The sequence below is a fragment of the Chiloscyllium plagiosum genome, unplaced genomic scaffold (genome assembly GCF_037043375.1).
Source record: "Chiloscyllium plagiosum isolate Xiang-an unplaced genomic scaffold, Cpla_swu_hap1 HiC_scaffold_7, whole genome shotgun sequence".
NCBI lineage: Eukaryota > Metazoa > Chordata > Chondrichthyes > Orectolobiformes > Hemiscylliidae > Chiloscyllium > Chiloscyllium plagiosum.
This window is the reverse complement of record NW_028270145.1, coordinates 66,743,441-66,765,519: the sequence shown is the minus strand read 5'-3', so window position 1 is coordinate 66,765,519 and position 22,079 is coordinate 66,743,441. Positions and strand designations below refer to the sequence as shown.

General features: G+C 40.6%; 1 protein-coding gene across 1 annotated transcript in view; it reads left to right on the top strand.

Annotated features, from left to right (window-relative positions):
• Nucleotides 1–22,079, top strand: part of LOC122551928 (adenylate cyclase type 10-like) — a 193,270-nt gene that overhangs the window by 66,615 nt on the left and 104,576 nt on the right. Inside the window, exons 15-16 of the mRNA XM_087988568.1 lie at nt 14,042–14,128; nt 16,685–16,965. Coding sequence (XP_087844694.1) covers nt 14,042–14,128; nt 16,685–16,965 — 368 coding nt within the window. The remainder of the gene's footprint in view (nt 1–14,041; nt 14,129–16,684; nt 16,966–22,079) is intronic.

Sequence of the window (22,079 nt, the reverse complement as noted above, 5' to 3'; positions counted from 1 at the left end):
AACCCAGGTGCATACAATATCACATTCACATGCATGGAAATATTTAACATAATTTTTACAATATTTTTATGAACTTTTTTTAGAACAATACTTTCTTGATAAAAGCAACTTATGTGTTAACAATAAGGTTTCCATAAATATTGCAGCTGTAATATAAGTTGTGGTAGCAACTGAACATTAAAAAAAAGACTGCCTATGTTCTATAAATTCATTAAACTAGATACTGGGGAGATCAAAACTTTGATTCAATCCTGCATGAAATCAAATGATTTCAGTGAGGAGGATACTACAATGCTATAATTTTCTTCAGATGACAGAGGAGGAAATGGTTCACTGTCTTTGTTTCCAAATTGCTCTGATAAGATTCTGGTGGACTCTCTTTAATCACCTGTCCTCATGTTTCCTTCTTTGGATTTGTGGTAGTATTTTGTCACAAATCTAGTCCCTTTTTTTCTAAAAGCTATTCCTTGGCTCAAGGAGACTCTGTCTTTAATTTTTTTCAGGGGGCAATAAACCGGGCCGGACTGTGAGCAGTCTGGTTTGGTACAGAGATGAAAAGGATTTTGAGAGGCCTTTTGTTTGTATGTGAACAAATGAGACTTCAGGCCAAAGTGGTCATGCTTAGAAGTGAGCTGTATAATGATAGGGGATTGATCAGCTCTTTAGCTAGCTGAGCTGAGCAGCTTTAGTTTGGTTTTGAACTGGGAAATTCAACAGGGAGCTGTGTGGAAACTCTCTCTCTTTTCTGCCCTTCAGCTTCAACCTATAAGCATGTGTTCCATTTATACTGGTTTTTAAAGGGAGTTTGCTTATTGAGACTGTTGTGTATATTTGGAACAGTATAATTAACTCTAGTTGGATAGGCTGAGTTCTGTAGGTGTTCCTTATTCTGTTCTTTGTGTTTCATTGTGTAATGTTGTGAATAAATTTTTGTCTGTTTTAAAATCTAGTAGTCGACCTAGCTATCTTACTCCGTGTAATTTTCACTGTACACTTACTGGAACAAATTGCTAAGTTAGTTCTAAGGCTGCCTGCTTAAGAATGTTTTGAGTGGTCTGGCCAAGTCCATAACAGATTGAGGGCTCTTTGTGGGATTTTAAACAGTGAGTGGTAGATGCTAGTGTCTTTATTTCGGGTGTTGTTTTGGTTGGGTAGACAAAACTTGGGATAGTAATGGCTCTTTCAGTTACCAAAAGTTTTCTGGAAGTGGATGCGGTGACTTTGGAAGTTTTGCAAAAAATGAAAAACACCAAGTTGTAAGAATTCGCAGAGAGGCTGGAATTGGAACTGCCTGCTTCTGTGTGCAAAGGAGAGATAAATACAGCAGTAGCTCAGTATTTAAACTTGCTGGAGAAACTATCAGAATCTCTGGAGATGGCAAGAATTCAACTGCAAATGAAGCATCTTGAGTTGGAGGCGTGAGATAAGGAAAGGGCAGCAGAAATGAAACAGTTTGAGTTATGATTAGAAGCAGAAGAAAGGGAAAAAGAGAGAGTAGCAGGAGAGAGGGAAAAAGAGAGAGCAGAGAAAAAGAGAGCACTTTTGAACTTCAAAAACTGACACTTAAAAAGGAAAGTCAGCTGAAAAGACTGGAGATAAAGGCTTGAGGGTAGGCTGAGTGAGGAAGAGAATGAAGTTGAGAAAGCCCCTGCTGGTTAGAAGCCTAATGAGAAACTGTTAAAGTATGTTCAAGCATTGCCTACATTTGATGAAAAGGATGTGGAAGTCTTTTTCATCTCATTTGAAAAGGTGGCTAAACAAATGCAGTGACCAGTGGCAATATGGGTTTTGTTAATCCAAACAAAACTTGTAGATAGGGCAAGTGAAGTGTTCACATCCCTATCAGAGGAGGACTCTGGGGAGTAAGAGGACATGAGAAAAGCCATTTTAAGTGCATATGACCTTATACCAGAAGCTGATAGACAACGTTTCAGGAATATAAGGAGGGAACATGGTCAAACTTATCTTGAATTTGAAAGGGTCAAACAGAGTAATTTCGATAGATGGATAAGAGCTTAAAAAAATCGAGCAAACCTATGATGCCCTTAGAGAGGTAATTATTTTGGAGGTATTCAAAAATTCACTGCCTAAACTAATGCGAAATGATGTGGAAGAGCAGAGAATTAAAACAGCAAGGTTAGCAGCTGAAGTAGCTGATGATTATGAGCTGGTTCATAAAACACAGTTTGACTTCGAGAATCAATTTCTATTCATGAGGGATAGAAATTGCGGCAAAGAGAAATCCTCACGTGGAAAGGGAAAGGTAGATCTCAGTGAAGGTCATGATGAGAACTTACCACAGGGTAAAAAAGAAACCCTTGAGGGGGGACATAGAAGTCAAAAAGCTCCGATGTTTTCAGTATAGTAAAGTGGGCCACACAAAATGACAGTGTTGGCAGACTAGGAGAAAGCCAGATGTCGAAAAACCAGACAAGCCTGGAAGTTTTGTTGGACCAGACTCAAAAGGAAAGTTAGACAGCTGCCTCAAAGTATACAAGATGTTCAGAGGTTGATTAAGGAGGAAGTGCCAGATATGCTTAAAAAATATACATGCAAGGGTAGAGTTTATTTACATAGGCCAGGAGTAGCAGGTAAGGAGGTTACAATATTAAGGGACACAGGATTTCTCAGTCTGAAATGCTGAAGGATGAGGAAATATGTGCTCCTGAGAGACTATTGCCAGAGAAGGTACTGGTAACAAGAATTCATGATGAGAGAAAAATTGGTCAGTTATGTAAAGTGAGGCTAGAGAGTCCAGAGAAGAATGGAGAATTTGTGGAAGCAGTACTAGACAAACTCTCAGCTCCAGGAATACAGTGTGTCCTTGCAAATGATATAGCTGATTCACTGGTAGGCATACTGCCTACTCTAGTTGAAGAGCCAGTAGAGACGCAGGCAACAGAAGAAATGGAGAATGTTATCCAGGAAATTTCCCTGATTGTGTGATCACAAGATCACAGAGGCACAAGTTGAAGCAGGAGGGACCAAAAGGCACAGATAAGGAAGCTGATGTAGTGTTACCGGAACTTTCTTTGATCAGGTAAGTGGAACAGAGAAGGAGAAAATAGGTAAACATGCCAGTATTTTTAGCTCTGCTAAACTGATTTAATTACAGCAGAAAGATGAGTAAAAACAGTTATATCAAAAGGCATTTACAAAGAAATAAAGTGAATGCATTCCTGTGTGTTATTACTTCACAAATAATGTCTTAATGAGGAAATGGAGACTAGCACACATTCAAGCAGATGAGACATGGGCAGAGATTCATCAAATTGTTTTGCCAGTACGCTATAGAAAGGAGGTGTTGCGAGTGGTGCATGAGTTACCACTTGGAGGTCATTTAGGGGTGAGGAAAACACAGGCTAAAATATAATGACATTTTTACTGGCCTGAACTACACAAAGATATGGTTGAATTTTGCCAAACGTGTCATTCGTGTAAGCTAATCAGAAAACCACAGGCAGTAATAAAACTTGCACCTTTATTACCTTTTCCAGCATTTGAGGAACACTTCACAAGCGTCTTGAATGATTGTGTAGGTCCTCTACCTTAAACAAAAAGGGGGAATAAGTATTAACAATAATGGATGTGTCAACTAGATTTCCAGAGGCAATCCTATTACGCAACATCACAGCTAAAAGGGTTGGAGAAGAATTACTTTACTTTTTTTAATGAGATACGGACTACCAATTGGTGTCCAGTCAGATCAAGGATCAAACTTCCTATCCAAACTATTCAAGGATGTTATGGATAACTTGGGAATAAAGCAGTTCAAATCTACTGCGTATCATCCAAAATCATAAGGAGCGCTGGAGAGATGCCATGTTGAGGGCTTATGGTCAGGATTATCCAGATGATTGGGATAAGGGAGTTCTGTTTGTACTTTTTGCGATCAGACATGCACTGAGTGAATTGACCAAATTCAGTCCATTTGAATTAATTTTTCGGCATGAATTGTTAAAGGATTGTTAAAACTGATTAAGGGGAAATTAATAAGTTAGAATTCAGATACTGCCCTTTTGGACTATGTGTTAAATTTTAGAGATCGATGGAATAGTGCTGGAGAGTTGGCTGGACAGCATTTAAAAGTATTACAGCAAACAATGAAATAGGAAGCAGATAAGAAATCACAAATTTGCAATTTTGCAATTGGGGATAAGGTATTGGTGTTACTTCCAGTAACAGATGAGCCTTTAAAAGCAAGGTTTAGTGGGACCTTATCAAATTGAGAGAAAATTGAGGTGAACTACTTGATAAGGACTTCACACAGGAAGAAATCTCAGTGTGTCATGTGAATATGCTCAAAAGGTATTTTGATAGGGAAGGAAAGCAAGAGGAGAAGGTGTTAATGATTACAGAATGATTAGAGGATTACAGAATGATTAGAGGATTCTGAATTGGACATTCCTTAAATCAAATTGGACAATGAGGAAGTTGTCAAACATTGGGATAGGTTGTTGAGTTACCTTCCACAAGAAAATCGAAACGACCTATAAAAGTTATTACTATCACATGGGGAGATATGCAGAAATAAACAGGGAAATACTAACTTAATTGTGCATGATGTGGATATATGAGATGCTGTTCCAATTAAGCAACAGCCTTGTACACATAACCCTCTAAAGTTGGCACAGGTTCAGAAGGAGATAGAGTGCATGCTCCAAGATGGCACAATCGAAGTGAGTTACAGTGACTGGAGCTCACCCATAGTCATGGTGCCAAAGCCAGATGGTACCCAACGGTTATGTGTGGACTATCGCAAAGTCTATGCTATTACAAAGACTGATACATATCCAATTACATGGTTGGAGGACTGTGTCGAAAAAGTGGGACAAGCAACTTATATTTCTAAGTTGGTCTTGCTCAGAGGCTACTGGCAAGTACCCATGTCAGAGAGAGCAAAGACAATTTCAGCTTTCATAAGGCCAAATGGACTATATCAGTTCAAAGTCATGCCATTTGGTATGAAAAACGCTCCAGCCACATTTCAGAGACTGACTAGTAAGGTAATTGCCAGATTACCCAACTTGATGACCTGGAGATTTTTAGTCACTCATGGAAGGAACATTTACAGCAATTATCGGACTTGTTCAATTGACTTCGGAAGGCAGGCTTGGTGGTAAACCTAGCTAAAAGTGAATTTGCCAAAGCCCAAGTCACCTTCCTGGGCCATGTTATGGGACATGGACAAATGGCCCCACAAGATGCCAAAACAAAAGTAATTGGGGAATGTCCCACACAGTCGATGAAAAAAGCAGTACTACGGTTCCTGGGTTTGAGTGCATTTTATCGAAAGTTTGTGCCAAACTTTAGCAGTGTGGCTACTCCACTCACCGAATTGTTAAAGAAGGGCAAGAAGTTACAGTGGACAGCGAACTGTCAAGAAGCATTTGACAGCCTAAAAACTGTGTTAATCACTGCCCCAGTAATAGCCACAGCACATTACACGAAGCCTTTCAAGGTGACTATACTGCCAGTGATGTGGATGTCAATGTGGTGTTCCTGCAGGAGGATGACGAGGGAATAGAAAGACCCATCGGGTTTTTTTTTCCAGGAAGATGAATGCTTAACAACAGAAATATTCAACAGTGGAGAAAGAGACTTGAAGCTTGGTGTTGGCATTACAACATTTCAGTGTTTATGTTATCAGCAATGCATCTGAGACAATCGAATACACTGATCACAACCCATTGACATTTGTGGAAAAATGTAAGGACAACAATGCCAGACTGTTTAGATGGAGCTTGTTGTTGCAGCCATTCAATTTGATAATTGTGCATGTGGCAGGTTGCGAAAATGAGATTGCTGATGTGTTATTGAAACTTGAATGAGATAAGGAGGTGTTTAGTGTTGGGTATACCGTGGCCTGAATATGCTTGTGGTTGCGCATAGAGTCATAGAGATGTACAGTATGGAAACAGACCCTTTGGTCCAACCTGTCCATGCCGACCAGACATCCCAACCCAATCTAGTCCCACCTGCCAGCACCCAGCCCATACCACTCCAAACCCTTCCTATTCATATACCCATCCAAATGCCTCTTAAATGTTGCAATTGTACCAGCCTCCACCACATCCTCTGGCAGCTCATTCCATACATGTACCACCCTCTGCGTGGAAAAGTTGCCCCTTAGGTCTCTTTTATATCTTTCCCATCTCACCCTAAACCTATGCCCTCTAGTTCTGGACTCCCCAACCCCAGGGAAAAGACTTTGCCTATTTATCCTATCCATGAATGGTTTTGAATGGTTAAAAATGAAACCATCTTTTGGTATTGAAGGTTCATTTTTTTAAGGGGGGAGGTGTCACAAAGGTAGTCCTTTGTTTTCTAAAAGCCATTCCCTGTAAGAGGATTTTGAGAGGCCTTTTGTTTATATGTAAACAGATAAGACTTCAGGCCAATGTGGTCATGCTTTAGAAGTGAAAGGGGAGTGGTCAGCTCTTTAGCTAGCTGAGCTGAGCAGTTTTAGTTCAGTCTTGAACTGGGAACTGTGTGGAAACTCTCTCTCTTTTCTGCCCTTCAGCTTCAACCTGTAAGCATCTGTTTCATTTATTCTGTGTTTTAAAGGGAGTTTGCTAATTGTGTGTATTCGGAAGAGCATAATTAAATCTAGTTGGATAGGCTACATTCTAAAGGGTTTCTTTATTCTGTTCTTTGTGTTTCATTGTGTAATTTTGTGAATAAAGGTTTTGTCTGTTTTAAAATCTAGTAGTTAAACCACCTTACTCTGGGTAATTTTCACTGTCCACTTATGAAAACAAATTGCAAAGTTAGCTCAAGGGCTGCCTGCTTAAACATGTTTTGAGTGGTCTGGCCTAGTCCATAATAAATTGATGTTCCTGAAAACTCAGTTGCTTCTTTCAAAGAGAATCAATCCTTTCTTGAAGAAGATAAATAGGAAATGTTATCTACTTATTTTACAAAATGATGATATGATTGAATTTTACATTCAATTTGAAGGAAAGGGGAGTGGATCTGAGAAAATGTTTAAAATTTAAGGAAGGGCAATTGTGAAGTCATGAAAGAGGAGCTGGCCAAAATACATTGTCAAGTTAGGTCAAAGGATATTTAAATGGAGATGCAAAGACAGATATTTTAGGAATATTTTAGAATACATTGAATAGATACTTTGGAACAAGTAAGAAAAATTCCTATGCACTGACCCACCATCTGTGGTAAACCAGAAAGGGTAATGACAATATTAAAGTTAAAGAAAAAGCATACACTAGTGCAGACATGTAGCTAGTCAGAAAATGGACACAATATAAAAAACAGGTAAAAACAAGGACTGCAGATGCTCGAAACCAGATTCTGGATTAGAGTGGTGCTGGAAAAGCTCAATAATGAGCTTGGATACAGAGACGGGTAGTATTAGAAATAGAAAAAGATATTTGGCAAAGAAACATCCAAATGAACACGTCTCAGGTGTGGCAGCACATGCTTTTCTCCATGGACAGGTTGGCAATCCTTATGGAGAACTACGTTCAGCAGACTACTCATTGGAAGCATAATATGCACATTGACCTACATTATATCAGATTGGTCATGAGTTCTGTTGCAGCATTCCTTATTCACTTCTTAGTTACTCTTTGCTGTTTTTTTATATTGTGGATTAGAGTGGTGCTGGAAAAGCACAGCAGTTCAGGCAGCATCCGAGGAGCATGAAAATCGACATTTCGGGCAAAAGCCCTTCATCAGGAATAGAGGCAGTGTGCCTGCAGGGTGGGGAGATAAATGAGAGGAGGGTGGGGGTGGGGAGAAAGTAGTATATAGTACAATAGGTGAATGGGGGTGGGGATGAAGGTGATAGGTCAGGGAGGAGGGTGGAGGAAGGTAGCAAAGAGTACCAGTTCCACCACAGAACACACCAGATGGCCTCCTTCTTTAGAGATCGCAATTTCCCTTCCCACATGGTTAAAGATGCTCTCCAACGCATCTTGTTTACATCCCGCACCTCCGCCCTCAGACCCCACCCCTTCAACTGTAACAAGGACAGAATGCCCCTGGTGCTCACCTTCCACCCTACCAACCTTCGTATAAACCAAATCAGCTGACAACATTTCCGCCACCTCCAAACAGACCCCACCACCAGAGATATATTTCCCTCCCCATCCCTTTCCGCCTTCCGCAAAGACCATTCCCTCCGTGACTACCTGGTCAGGTCCACACCCCCCAACATCCCACCCTCCTGTCCTAGCACCTTCTGCCACGGCAGGAATTGCATAACCTGTGCCCACACCTCCTCCCTCACCTCCATCCAAGGTCCCAAAGGAGCCTTCCACATCCATCAAAGTTTTACCTGGGCATCCACCAATATCACTTATTATGTCCGTTGCTCCCGATGCGGTCTCCTCTATATTGGGGAGACTGGACGCCTCAGAGCAGAACGCTTTAGGGAACATCTCTGGGACACCCGCACCAATCAACCACAGCCGCACCAATCAACCACAATTCAACTCCCCCTCCCACGCAGCCGAGGACATGGAGGTCCTGGGCCTCCTTCACCACCGCTCCCTCACCACCCGATGCCTGGAGGAAGAACACCTCATCTTCCGCCTCAGAACACTTCAACCCCAGGGCATCAATGTTTCCTCATTTCCCCTTCCCCCACCTCACCCCAGTTACTAACTTCCAGCTCAGCACTGTCCCATGACTTGTCCTACCTACATATCTTCCTTTCCACTTATCCACTCCACCCTCCTTTCTGACCTATCACCTTCATCCCACCCCATTCACCCATTGTACTCTTTGCTACCTTCCCCCACCCTCCTCCCTGACCTATCACCTTCATCCCCACCCCCATTCACCTATTGTACTATATACTACTTTCTCCCCACCCTCACCCTCCTCTCATTTATCTCCCCACCCTGCAGGCCTTCTGCCTCTATTCCTGATGAAGGGCTTTTGCCCGAAGCATTGATTTTCCTGCTTCTCGGATGCTGCCTGAACTGCTGTGCTTTTCCAGCACCACTCTAATCCACAATATAAAAAACAACAAAGAGTAACTAAGAAGTGAATAAGGAATGCTGCAACAGAACTCATGACCAATCTGATATAATGTAGGTCAATGCGCATATTATACTTCCAATGAGTAGTCTGCTGAACGTAGTTCTCCATAAGGATTGCCAACCTGTCCATGGAGAAAAGCATGTGCTGCCACACCTGAGACGTGTTCACTTGGATGTTTCTTCCCCAAATATCTTTTTCTATTTCTAATGCTACCTGTCTTTGTATCCAAGCTCATTATTGAGTAATAATCACCATATCCATAATGACACAAACTTGCATTTATGATGGACATCTAAAATAGTCAAAATATCATGAGGTGTTTCATATTAGCATCAGAAACGAACTGACGCAAAACCACACAAGGAGATATTACAACAAATTAGTCATTGAGACTTAGTCATGGAGATATATTTCAAGGAATGCCTTAAAGGAAGTAGAAAGCTAGAGGCACAGGGATTTAGTAAAGAAATTTCAAAGCTTAAAACCAAGGATATTTAAGAAAGGCCAACAAATGGCAGATTAAAATTAGAGATGAACAAGATACTAGAATTTGATCTGAAGGTAGTAGAGCTCAACGAGAGTCCAGACACAGTATGTTCCTGTTAGGGTGAGGGGTAAGGATGGTAGGTATAGGGAATACTGGATGACTAGAGAAATTGAGGTTTTGGTCAAGAAAAGAAGGAAGCATATGTCTGGTACAGAAAGCAGAGATTGAATGAATCCTTAGAAGAGTATAGAGACAGTAGGAGGATACTGAAGAGGAAAATCAGGAGGGCAAAAAGGGTGCATAAGATAGCTTTGGCAAATAGAGTTAAGGAGGATCCAAAGGGATTTTGTATATATGTTAAGGACAAAATGGTAACTAGAGAGAGAATAGGACCCTTCAAAGATCAGCAAGGCAGTCTATGTGTCAGACCGTAGGAGATGGAGTAGATATTAAATGAGTTTTGTGCATCAGTGTTTACTGTAGAGAAGGATATGGAAGATACAGAACGTGGGGAAATAGATGGTGACATGTTGAAAAATGTCTTTATTACAGAGGAGGCAGTGCTGGATGTCTTAAATGCATAAAAGTGGATAAATCCCCAATACCTGATCAGGTGTATCCTAGAACTATGTGGGAAGCTAGGGAAATGATTGATGAGCCCCTGCTGAGATATTTGTATCATCGATAGTCACAGATGAGGTGCTGGAAGACTGGAGGTTGGCTAACATGGTGCCACTATTTAAGAAAGGTGGTAAGGAAAAGCCAGGGGTCTATAGACCAGTGAGTCTGACATAGGTGATGGGCAAGTAGTTAGAGGGAATCTTGAGGGACAAAATTTACATGTATTTGGATAGGCAAGGACTGATTAGGGGTAGTCAGCATGGCTTTGTGCGTAGGAAATCATGTCTCACGAAATTGATGACTTTTTTGAAGAAGTAACGAAGAGCATTCATGAGGGCAGAGAACTGGTAGTGGAGGGTTGTTTTTACGACTGGAGGCCACAAGGACCGGTGCTGGGTCCACTGCGTTTCATCATTTCTATAAATGATTTGGATATGAACATAGGAGGTATAGTTAGTAAATTCACAGATGACATCAAAACTGGAGGTGTAATGGACAGCAAAAAGGTTATCTCAGAGTACAATGGGATCTCGATCAATTGGGGCAGTGGGCTGAGGAGTGGCAGATGGAGTTTAATTTAGATAAATGTAAGGTGCTGCATTTTGGAAAGGCAAATCAGCACAGGACTTATACACTTAATGGTGAGGTCCTGGGAAATGTTGCTGAACAAAGAGACCTTGGAGTGCAGGTTCATAGTTCAACAGGATAGTGAAGAAGGCATTTAGTATGCTTTCCTTGATTGGTCAGAGCATTGAGTATAGGAGTTGGGAGGTCATGTTGCAACTGTACACGACATTGTTTAGGCCACTTTTGGAACACTGCGTGCAATTTTGGTCTTCCTCCTATCGGAAGGATGTTGTGAAACGTGAAAGGGTTCAGAAAAGATTTACAAGGATGTTGCCAGGGTTGGAGAGTTTGAGCTGTATGGAGAGACTGAATAGGCTGGGGCTATTTTCCCTGGAGCGTCGGAGGCTGAGGGGTGACCTCATAGAAGTTTATAAAATCATGAGGGGCATCGATAGGGTAAATAGACAAGTTTAGGGTAAGAGGGGAAAAATTTAAATGGGACCTAAGGGGCAGCTTTTTCACACAAAGGGTGGGGCATGTATGGAATGAGCTGCCAGAGGAAGTGGCAGAGGCTGGTACAATTACAACATCCAGCATCTGGATGGGTATATGAATAGGAAGGGTTTAGAGGGATAAGGGCCAAGTACTGGAAAATGGGACTAGATTAGTTTAGGATAACTGGTCGGCATAGACAGATTGGACCGAAGGGTATGTTTCCATGCTGTACACCTCTATGACTCTCTATGACTCTAAGAGTTCAAGGCAGCTAGAGAGAGAGGAATGGATGACATGACAGAAAGATTTGAAAGCAAGCGTACAAAATTTTAAATCAAAGCATTTTCTGATCAGGAATCACTGTAGGCCAAGTGAGCACTTGTTAGGAGGTTAACACATCTTAGTTCAAGTTCAACAGCAGAGCTTGTAATTACTGGAATTTATAGAGGGCAGAAGTTAGAAGGCTGGGCAGGAGAATATTGGAATAGTCATTGAAAAGATGTGAATAAAACTTTCAGCAGTTAAGGAGCTGACACATATGAAAATGGACAATACTTTGGAGGTGAGAGGCAGCAGTCTTGTTGCTGGAATGCACATGTTTAGAAGCTCATCACAGTCAAATCCCAAATTGACGAGTTTAACCACAGAGAGTGACCAGGAAGAAGGTGAAGGTGATAGCTCGAGAATGGAATTTGTGATGGGACAAAAAATTTGCTAGCTATTACTTTGCAGGAAATGTTTGCTCATCGAGAACTGTTTGCCGGCCAAATACTGTGACTGATGAGATATCAGGATTGCATATAGACAAGACCAGGTAAAGGATTGAAGGAAACCCTTTCCAAACAATATCAGCAAACCAGTTGATAGTTTCATTGTTGTTGTACTGACAGCACATTGTTCAGAGATATTTAAGACTGAAATTCAAATTCTCACATACGGTGAGATGTATAATCACATTCATCTAAATTATTAGTTCAGCCATTCAACTAGTTCAATTGTTGGTCCAATCATACCCTCATAGCCAGTATCAATATCAATCTAACTGCAATGATTTTTGTTGTCAAGTTGTGGAGGTGTTGGTGTTGGCCTAGGGTAGACAAGTTAAAAATCACATAAGGTAAAAATCAACTAGGTAAAAACAATGACTGCAGATGCTGGAAACCAGATTCTGGATTAGTGGTGCTGGAAGAGCACAGCAGTTCAGGCAGCATCCAAAGAGCAGCAAAATCGACGTTTCGGGCAAAAGCCCTTCATTAGGCTTTTGCCCGAAACGTCAGTTTCACTGCTCTTTGGATGCTGCCTGAACTGCTGTGCTCTTCCAGCACCACTAATCCAGAATCCTAAAAATCACATAACACCAGGTTATAGTCCAACAGGTTTATTTGGAAGCACTAGTTTTCGGAGCGCTGCTCCTTCATCAGGTAGCTAGTGGAGCAGGAGCATAGGACACAGAATTTATAGCAAAAACATCATTGTGTCATACACTGATGTAATGTATTGAACAAACCTAGATTGCTGTTAAGTCTTTCATCTTTTGGAATTGGCTGCAGGTTTCGATTCATTAATACGTAAATCACAGAACATCTTTCAAGTCACATTCCCAAGATAACTGAAGGTTTTATAAAATTAAAGGTGACATCTCAGCTCAGACAATGCATTAAAGGTGTGAGGTTAGAGTCTATATGTATTCCAATCTTGAATCAAACTGTTTCTATTTCCAAAGTAGGAATTTATAAAACGTCGCACAGATTATAAAAAAAGAATGACTGTGTGTTTTTTGAACAAAATCAAATGTATCTGCTAATACAATTCTGCAAATGCAAATTCACTCCATAGACTTATATGTATGCATGTGAGGGAAAGTGTGTGTGCGTGCGCACGCATATAGCCAAGTTCTGTACACATGTGGATGGCCTCAACCGGGACCTTGGGTTCATGTCACATTACAGGTCACCCCAGTACACTATTGTCTCACACACAGACAAGTAAGCATACTCACACACTCATGCTGACTCTCTCTCATACACATGCTCTCTCTAAGGCACACACACCTCACACTCACACCCATGCGCACACCCTCTCACAGGCATATACTCCATCACACACACACATACTCTCACTCACACTCTCTCACTGCCTCACATGCATACACGCACACACACACATATAAGTCTATGGGGTGAATTTGCATTTGCAGAATTATATTAGCAGATGCATTCTATTTTGTTCAAAAAGCACACAATCTGTAGGCAGTCTTTTTTTTATGTAATCCAAGTGACATTTTATACTTTGGAAATAGAAGCAGTCTGATTCAAGACTGGAATACATACAGACTCTAACCTCATACCTTTAATGCATTGTCTAAGCTGAGGTGTCACCTTTTTTTTTTGTAAAACCTTATGTTATCTTGGGAATGTGACTTGAAAGAAGTTTTGGGATTTAAATATTAATGAATTGAAACCTGCAGCCCATTCTAAAAGATGAAAGACTTAACAGCAATCTATGTTTGTTCAATATATTGCATCAGTGTATTACACTGTGATCTTTGCTATAAATTCTGTGTCTTATGATCCTACTCCACTAGCTTCCCGATGAAGGAGCAGTGCTCCGAAAGCTTGTACTTCCAAATAAAACTGTTAGACTATAACATGGTGCTGTGTGATTTTTAACTTCTATTGTCAAGTAGCTAATCTGCAATCAGTTTCTACGTTCACACAGGCAAAATGGGACTTTGGACAGGTACCTGAAGCACCTCAGACCTTTGGAAGTGTATCCCAGCAAGAAATAGATGACTGTAGAAGAGGTGGAAAGCAATTAGGCATTTTTAGAAAACATCCACAACATACTAATTTTGTCTTTCAGTTTCCCGTTTCAGAAAAAGTCTCACTCATGGACAGTAGGACCAAGCACAGGGCATTTAGAAATTATGTGATTGCAATAATCAAGCAGGTATCAATATTTTGATTACTTTTCTGGAACCCAGTTCTAATCAGCATGTAAATAAAAAAAAGCATCAGAAGCCAGGTACAAAATAAATGAGCACAGTACGTACCTCAACTCACCATGCATTTGAGTCCCTTGTGTGTAACTCTGGGAGAAAGTGGATTTTTTTTGGTATTTATTGCTGGTTAGAATCGGACCTCATACTGTTTCTTAACATATTGAATGTTTTGAATGATTAATAAACAGTATTATAGTGGAATGATTAAAATAAGATTACCTGAAAATTTGCAAGAATTTGAATATGAATGCAACATATGATAAAGTGATATAAGTCTTTGTTATATTGATCTGGACAAATTACAGTGCAAAGCCTTAACACACAGCGTTCTTGCAATTATTTACATCTATAATTAATCGCTATCAATAACTTCTATATATTTAATGCAGTGTAATTAATAATTTAAAACTTATGAAGTAGCTTAATTATTTAGGTGGGTTGGTCTGGTCTGAATTTGTCACTGTGGTGTCCTCCAGACATAATCATTTGTAAATATGTTCATTCTTGGGATGGAATTATTGCTGGCCAGGCAAACATTTATTGCCGAACCTTGGTTGGTCTTAAGAAGGTGCTCATCCTCACTTTGGACAGTTGTGATCTATGCAATGAAGATAATCCAATAATGCGATGAGGTAGGCAGTTCTAGGCTTTTGACTCAGTGACAATGAAGGAATGGAGTGTTACTGCAGGACAAGTCAGATTCCATAACGAAATTTGGCTGGATAAATCATGTAACACACTTCTGTTTCATTTTCATTTCATTCCGTTCCATGGTCATCTTTAACTTAAACGTAAACACATAAGGCCGCAGATTAAATTTTAACAATAGAACAGAGGTTTCTTACACAAGAGAATAAATAAATAAAGCAAACTAAGCTATCCAAATATAACAAATCTTGAAAGATTTCCAAACACAAAGAAAGACCCATCTAATTCCTGACATCATTCATGTTAGAGTTACTCAAGATTCCAAATAAAATTTCCTTTTCCATCAAATCTGAATGTTTAACTTGACTATTTATTCTTAGTTCCAATCCCATGAGTTGCAAGGCCATTTCCTTTGATTACAACCATGACTGAGGGCTAATGCTTTGTTAGTCCTTTAATAATCTGCGAAGTTCCAAATAAACATTCCTGATCTGGAAGTTTTTGGAAACTATACCTTTTATACTGAGGTAATATATACCGTTAACTGAAAGCTTTTAACTAAAAATAAATTTTAAAAGTGCTCATCCTAGCTTCTGCTAGGCAAATTGATTAACATGTTTCCCCCCTCATCGTAAAAACCCACATTATAAACAAATTTCGTCAAATCTTCCTTCAGAGTGCTTCAGTCATCTATTCTCTTTTGTACTGGTTTCAAAACACAGTCTGAAGAAACTAACCTAAAGTTAGTTTAAATTTAAACCCTCCAAAAACCAAGTTAAATTAATACATAAATAGAGTCATAGAGTCCTACAACACGAGACAGGCCCTTTGGCCCAAACTGGTCCATGCCGACCAAAATGTCCATCCACGCTAACCCTATTTCCCTGCACTTGGCCCATATTCTTCTAATCCTTTCCTGTCCATGTATTTAAAGAAATGCTTTTTAAATGTTGTTAATGTACCTGCCTCTAGTGACATACTTCTAAACGCGTTCACTTTAACTCTGTAGGTATATGCATGTAATGCAGCTATAAATTTAAATGATCAAAGGCAAGTTAGAATATGCTGGGATAACAAGCATATAAATACTGTGTGATACTGAGTTCTTCATACTGCCAGAACTGTTTGGCCACAATTTTATGCTCCCCCATGAGCAAAATAGCTAGGATAAAGTAAAAGTTTGAGCCACCACAGCAGCACCATGCCAATTGTCTGCCTCCACTCATGCATGTGGACATCAACTGTGGTGAGGGCAATTGTTATCTACCGAAGGACCAACTCTCCCAACAGATGAGATTTAGCCAGAGCAGAGAAGTCCTTGGTACAGTGTTGCTGGGCTGGTGATGGGCTTCATGTCCCCGACTGGATATCCTGCGATCCCAAAAATATTGCCTCCCTCTCTCTCCCACTGCCTTTCCCCCCAATCCTGCATGCTATCGTTCATGACCTCCTACTTCCATTGTCTCTTCTGCTTTGAGGCCAAACATAGTCTCAGCCTTGGCCACTAGTAGCGCTGCTGGAACCAAATGGCCACTCGCACTTTGAGTGACAGCTGCAATCTGAGGAAGGATCTTGAATCAAATTGGATAGGATCTCATCTTGATGCAATTAAAAGTTAGACAGATTTTAAATAGCTGCCCACCTCCCTCTATGTAAAATTCAACCTCAGAGTTAGTTGAAGCAGAAGTTGTATTTTGAAGTTTGATTAAGTTATTCCAATAGAAGATCAATAACATCTCAAATAATGTTTCTTTCATTTAAATTAGCTAATATCTGTATAACCTGATTAAGTTTTTGTACGTCATTCAGTTAAGATTTTTATCACTAATATTTCTAATGTGTTTGGCGTGTTACAGAGTGTTGCGACAGATACAGGTCTACTAGTCATTGATCAGGTTCAATACATTGATACACCATCATGGGAACTTATCTTGCAAATGCGTGCTAGTCTTCCTTTGTTCATGGTTATGGCGCTGAGACCATTTACTGTAGAAAAGCCACCCTGTCAAGCTGCTATAATGGTCATGAGGAGCCAAAGAACTCTCTATGTCAAGCTTTCAGGCTTGGATCCAAGTATAATCCGTCCACTTGCCTGCCAGATCCTCGGGGTCATTAGCATTCCACGAGAGCTGGAGACGTAAGTACAAAGTCTAATTGTGGTATATAAACTTCACAATATAAATATTCGCATAAAGTGATCCTCAAAATCAGATAGAATCTGTTAATCAACATTTATAGCATCAACTTGTTTGTCTTCTAGGTTTAATGAAAGTGTTAAAATTTCATAATGCCCTTTACTATCTCTAATTTAATATCTCCGGCAGACGAGATCCCAGTGGGCTCAGGTTCGATCCTGTTGAAGGAAAGGAGAATGGGGCCGGCTGTGTCAGTGGGAAGGGTACGGGGTGGGAGGTCATGCCCAAGGCTCGGGGTGGCCATCAGGTCCCGGGGTAGGGGTGGTAGGGTGCCATATCTAGTCTCTGAGTGGAAAAGGTTGGGTAACAAGGATGATGTTTTGGGAGCTCACTCTCAGGCTGGGGGTGTCAGGTCCAGGAGTGTGATTGTGTTTGGTCAAGGTGTGGATGTGGAGTGGGGAGAGGAATTGGTATCGAGTGCCAGGCTGGGTATTTTAAGCGCTGTGAGATAGGGCCAGGGAATGGGGGTTTGTTTCATGTTCCAGGAGTCTGGGTGTGTAAGGGGTCTATTAGTTTCAGGGTTATGAGTGAGATCTGTTAAACAGTTACTCGGGAGTCAGACTATGCATTTAATAGCCTGACCTTTCCTAAGTAACTATTTTACTTAATTTTATAAAAACCATCCAAAGTCTCTAGTTTTCATGGAGATCTTCACAGGGTTCCAGGCTTAGTGGAATTGCCATCAGATAATTCAGTTTCCCAGGCAATTCCTTGGAAGTCTGCCACAATGAAATTCTACAGGGTCTCTGTGCACAACTCTCATATATGCTTGTATAATGTCTGGCCAGCATAAAATCTGTCCCAGTGGATTACTCAGTCTATCTTGGGAGCTGATGCCTGCTGAACAGATCATCAACTAGTTTGAGTGGTGAACAACATCGCAAAGTGTAGGTATCCAAGAGGATGAAGATCAATGTCTCAGCCCTAAAGGGGTCTGATGAAGAGTGGAATCACGGTGCTGATTACAGCAAACCTGGAAAATCTTCATGCATTCTGAAATATGTGACCACCTAGAAGAAAAGCATACAAGCTTCACTGCAAACCAGAACAACCCAAACTGCCCAGACAATACTGGTGTTCTAAGGAAGGGTCGCTGGACCCAAAATATTAATTCTGATTTCTCTGCACATTTACTGCCTGATCTGCTGAGCTTTTCCAGCAATTTCTGTTTTTGTCACCTGTCAAGAGCTGGCTGAAGGCTGACATTCAAAGACAAGTCAGAAAGATAAAAGGCATGAGTAGGAAGAGAATGCCCATCCAACAATGAGATGACCATTAAATTATGCTCAGCTTTTTGAAGTCACCAGGGCAATCTATAGACCAATGTCAAATGTACAAAATTCCTTTGGCTCATACAATTGTGTCTCTCTCTTCTTCTTCAAGCTAACAATACTATCGCTAATCCTAAAAAGAACATTTTCAACAATTCCTCAATTGTGAATCCACCTTCCTCAAACCACCATTTTATCTATGGCTGTATGTCTCATGTGTAGGAATTTATTTTTAAAAAGTTTCAATTAGTAGAATTATATGTTTACCTGTGACTACAAATTATTTATTTGTAATAAACAGCAGAAATCTAGTCAGTGTTTTCTATTCACCTGATTCCATCAAACAGACAAACTTGTATACTTTGATTAAGTTATTTATTTTTATGTGATCCCAAGAGTAGTGGGGCTGAATAATCAACCCACTTTTCAAAGTGGTTGGGAACAGAGGTTGTGTTGAAACTATATAAAAAAAACAGTTTTGGCCTTAGTGGAGTAGTATTGTGTCCAGTCTGGGCACCATTTTTAGGACAGATGAAAGTGCAGAAACAATTTAATATTGTTCCAGAGATGAGGAATTTCAGTTATGAAGATAGATTTGAGAAGCTAGGAATTTTCAAATCTTGAGGGGTCTAGACAGAGTAGATAGGGAGATAAAGGATCGAGAAGTAGAGGGCACAGATTTAAAGTAATTGATGAAAAAAACAAAAGCAATGTGAAAACAATCCGTATCATTTGGAACTGTGGGTGGAGGCAGGTTCAATTGATCATAGACTGTTATTTGAAAAAGAACAATGTGTAAGATTGTATGTGCAGACACAAGGCCAAAAAGCTTCCTTCTAAACATGACAATGCTGTGACTTAAAGCCAGCCAAACAGCTCAGAGGGAGAGTAGGAGAAGGGCTCATAGCAAGCGGTCATAGCTAGCCCAGGTGCTAGGGACAATTCTCCAACCTGAATCTCATGATGACCAATATTTGGAATGTCTGTGCTGCACTAAGGCAATCCTCACTTGAATCTGCCAACTGTGCAGCAACAACTACAACCTCAAAGTAGGACAAGGATTGCAAGGTGGCTCTGGCCATGAACCATGATGCATCTGGCTCCCCTTACGTTACCCCTTGCAGCCTGATGTAGTGGTGATGCATCTTAGCTACAGTGCACAGTTACATAATGCTAACTTAATTTTATTTTCTCCTGTGAAAATAATTGGTTTGCACATGCCTGTTACAGACCTGTGTCGGAATTTCATGCCTTTAGGGTGCAGCTGCATGTGGGAACATAGGCAATGTGTCATGTAGATCATCCTGTGGCAGTTTACAGAAGCTAAATGAGTGGTTTCTGGGCAACAGAGCTACTTATTGATGACATGACTCACGATTGCAATTTGCAACCCATCAAAGTGTAGAGAAGGCATATAATGAGAATTATGGTGCCCACCAGAAACAGCAAACCATGAATGAGCTAAAGCAACTATTCTGCTACTTTTCCTGCTCTAGAAAACCCTGTGGAACTCAGGCGATTGGACGCCAAGACTTTGCAGTCTACTACTCACTGCACAATTTCACTATCATAAACAAAACAAACCCTCAGCAAAGCTACAGTGACACTAAATTGGAGGTGTAGTGGACAGCGAAGAAGGTTACCTCAGATTCCAATGGGATCTTGATCAGATGAGCCAATGGGCTGAGGAGTGGCAGATGGAGTTTAATTTAGATAAATGCGAGTTGCTGCATTTTGGGAAAGCAAATTTTAGCAGAATTTATACACTTAATGCTAAGGTCCTATGGAGTGTTGCTGAACAGAGACCTTGGAGTGCAGGTTCATAGCTCTTCGAATGTAGAGTCACAGGTAGATAGGATAGTGAAGAAGGTGTTTGGTATGCTTTCTTTTATTGGTCAGAATATTGAGTACAGGGGTTGGGAGATCATGTTGCGGCTGTACAGGATGTTGGTTAGGCCACTTTTGGAATATTGCGTGCAATTCTGGTCTCCTTCCTATTGGAAAGATGTTATGAAATCTGAAAGGGTTCAGAAAAGATTTACAAGGATGTTGCCAGGGTTGGAGAATTTGAGCTATAGGGAGAGGCTGATTAGGTTGGGGCTGTTTTCCCTGGAGCTTCGAAGGCTGAGAGGTGACCGCAAAGACGTTTATAAAATCATGAGGGTCATGGATAGGGTGAATAGTCCAGAACTAGAGAGCAAAGGTTTAGGGTGAGTGGGGGAAGATATAAAAGGGACCGAAGGGGCAGTATTTTCATGCAAAGGTGCATGTATGGAATGAGCTGCCAGAGAATGTGGTGGAGGCTGGTACAATGGCAACATTTAAAAGGCATCTGGATGGATATATGAATAGGAAGGGTTTAGAGGTGCTGGCAAATGGGACTAGATTAGGTTGGGAAATCTCATCAGCATGGATGATTTGGACAAAGGATCTGTTTCCATGCTGTACATCTCTATGATTCTATGAGGCAAGAAGCTGAAGTGCATGAGACAGAGCAGGAAACAAAAGAGACCCATCACCTAGATAATTTTTTAACCAGAGCATTAAACAGTATCACCAGTAACCTCAATCCCAATTCCCAACTTACCAACTGTCCCAAAACTTACCCCCTCTCTCTCTTAAGATCATTTCCATCAGTGAGTTTGAGAGCATGAGTCAAAGCATATGCATATATATGTTTAGTGATTGATAGAGATAATTGGTGGGTGAATGTGTACAAATGTGGTGACTTGATCAGTGGTGTAGTTGATAAGATTAGGCATTTAAAAGATACTTCCATTGACCTTGGCATCTAACCCATGCCAAAAAGCAAAGACTATTTTGTATCCAAAAGCAGATCTTAACACATTTCTGTTCCCCTAAGCAGCATATGAAAATGTCAGTCTCGAAGATGAGCTAAATCATGAAGTCAGCTTAAATCCACAAGATTCTGACCCAGAATTAAGCATTCTGCTAACCAAATCAAGCTTACACTTAACTTGCAGTGTAATTCATGCTGTGAAGTAGATGGAGAAAATGTTACTTTTAATTTCCATAGCACTCCTTACTGCAGGAAATTATCCAAACACTTGTATTTAAGGAGAAAGTTGTGGTGATGGCAGGCAAAGTCAAATGGCATTGTTGATACCAAAGACCGAAGGCAAGATTAATGGAGCAGGCTCTAAGGAGCTCCTTGGAAAGTTAGGAAGGATGAGCAAACATGGAAATATTTAGCAAAGATTTCTAGAGAACAGGGGGAAAAAACTGATTGAATGAGTGACCTCTGTGGTGTCTTGTGGAAACCAAGGAGTAGCCTAAGATTAACGATATAAAGATTAAATGCCCTTGGATAAAACAGAAGCAGATTTCTAACATAAAGCTTGTAACGGACATAATAACTCGTGGATGCTCATTTCCATATGCCACTCACCCCACTCCTCATGGCATAGTTAAAGCATCTGAAAAGCACTAAAGTCCCAGTACACAGATAGGATGGTGCTGAAGAGAGTAGCACCATTACTTATTTTCAAATACAGCCCATTTGGCTTCCAGACTTTCACATGGTGCTTTAATGCAGAGTGAAACAAAGCAATGGATATTTTGAAATTTAGGGCTTTTGAAGTCAACTGACAGGAACATGGATTCCAGTGCAAATTAAATATGTTGTGGGTAGTTTAAGATAAACACTGTTATGGACCAGACCAGACCTCCCCAACACCTCCCCCCTTCCCCTCCCCCCACCTCCTGAGACACATGCAGCAGCTTCCCCACACAGAGAGAGAGAGAAAGAAGCAGCCAGGAGAGAT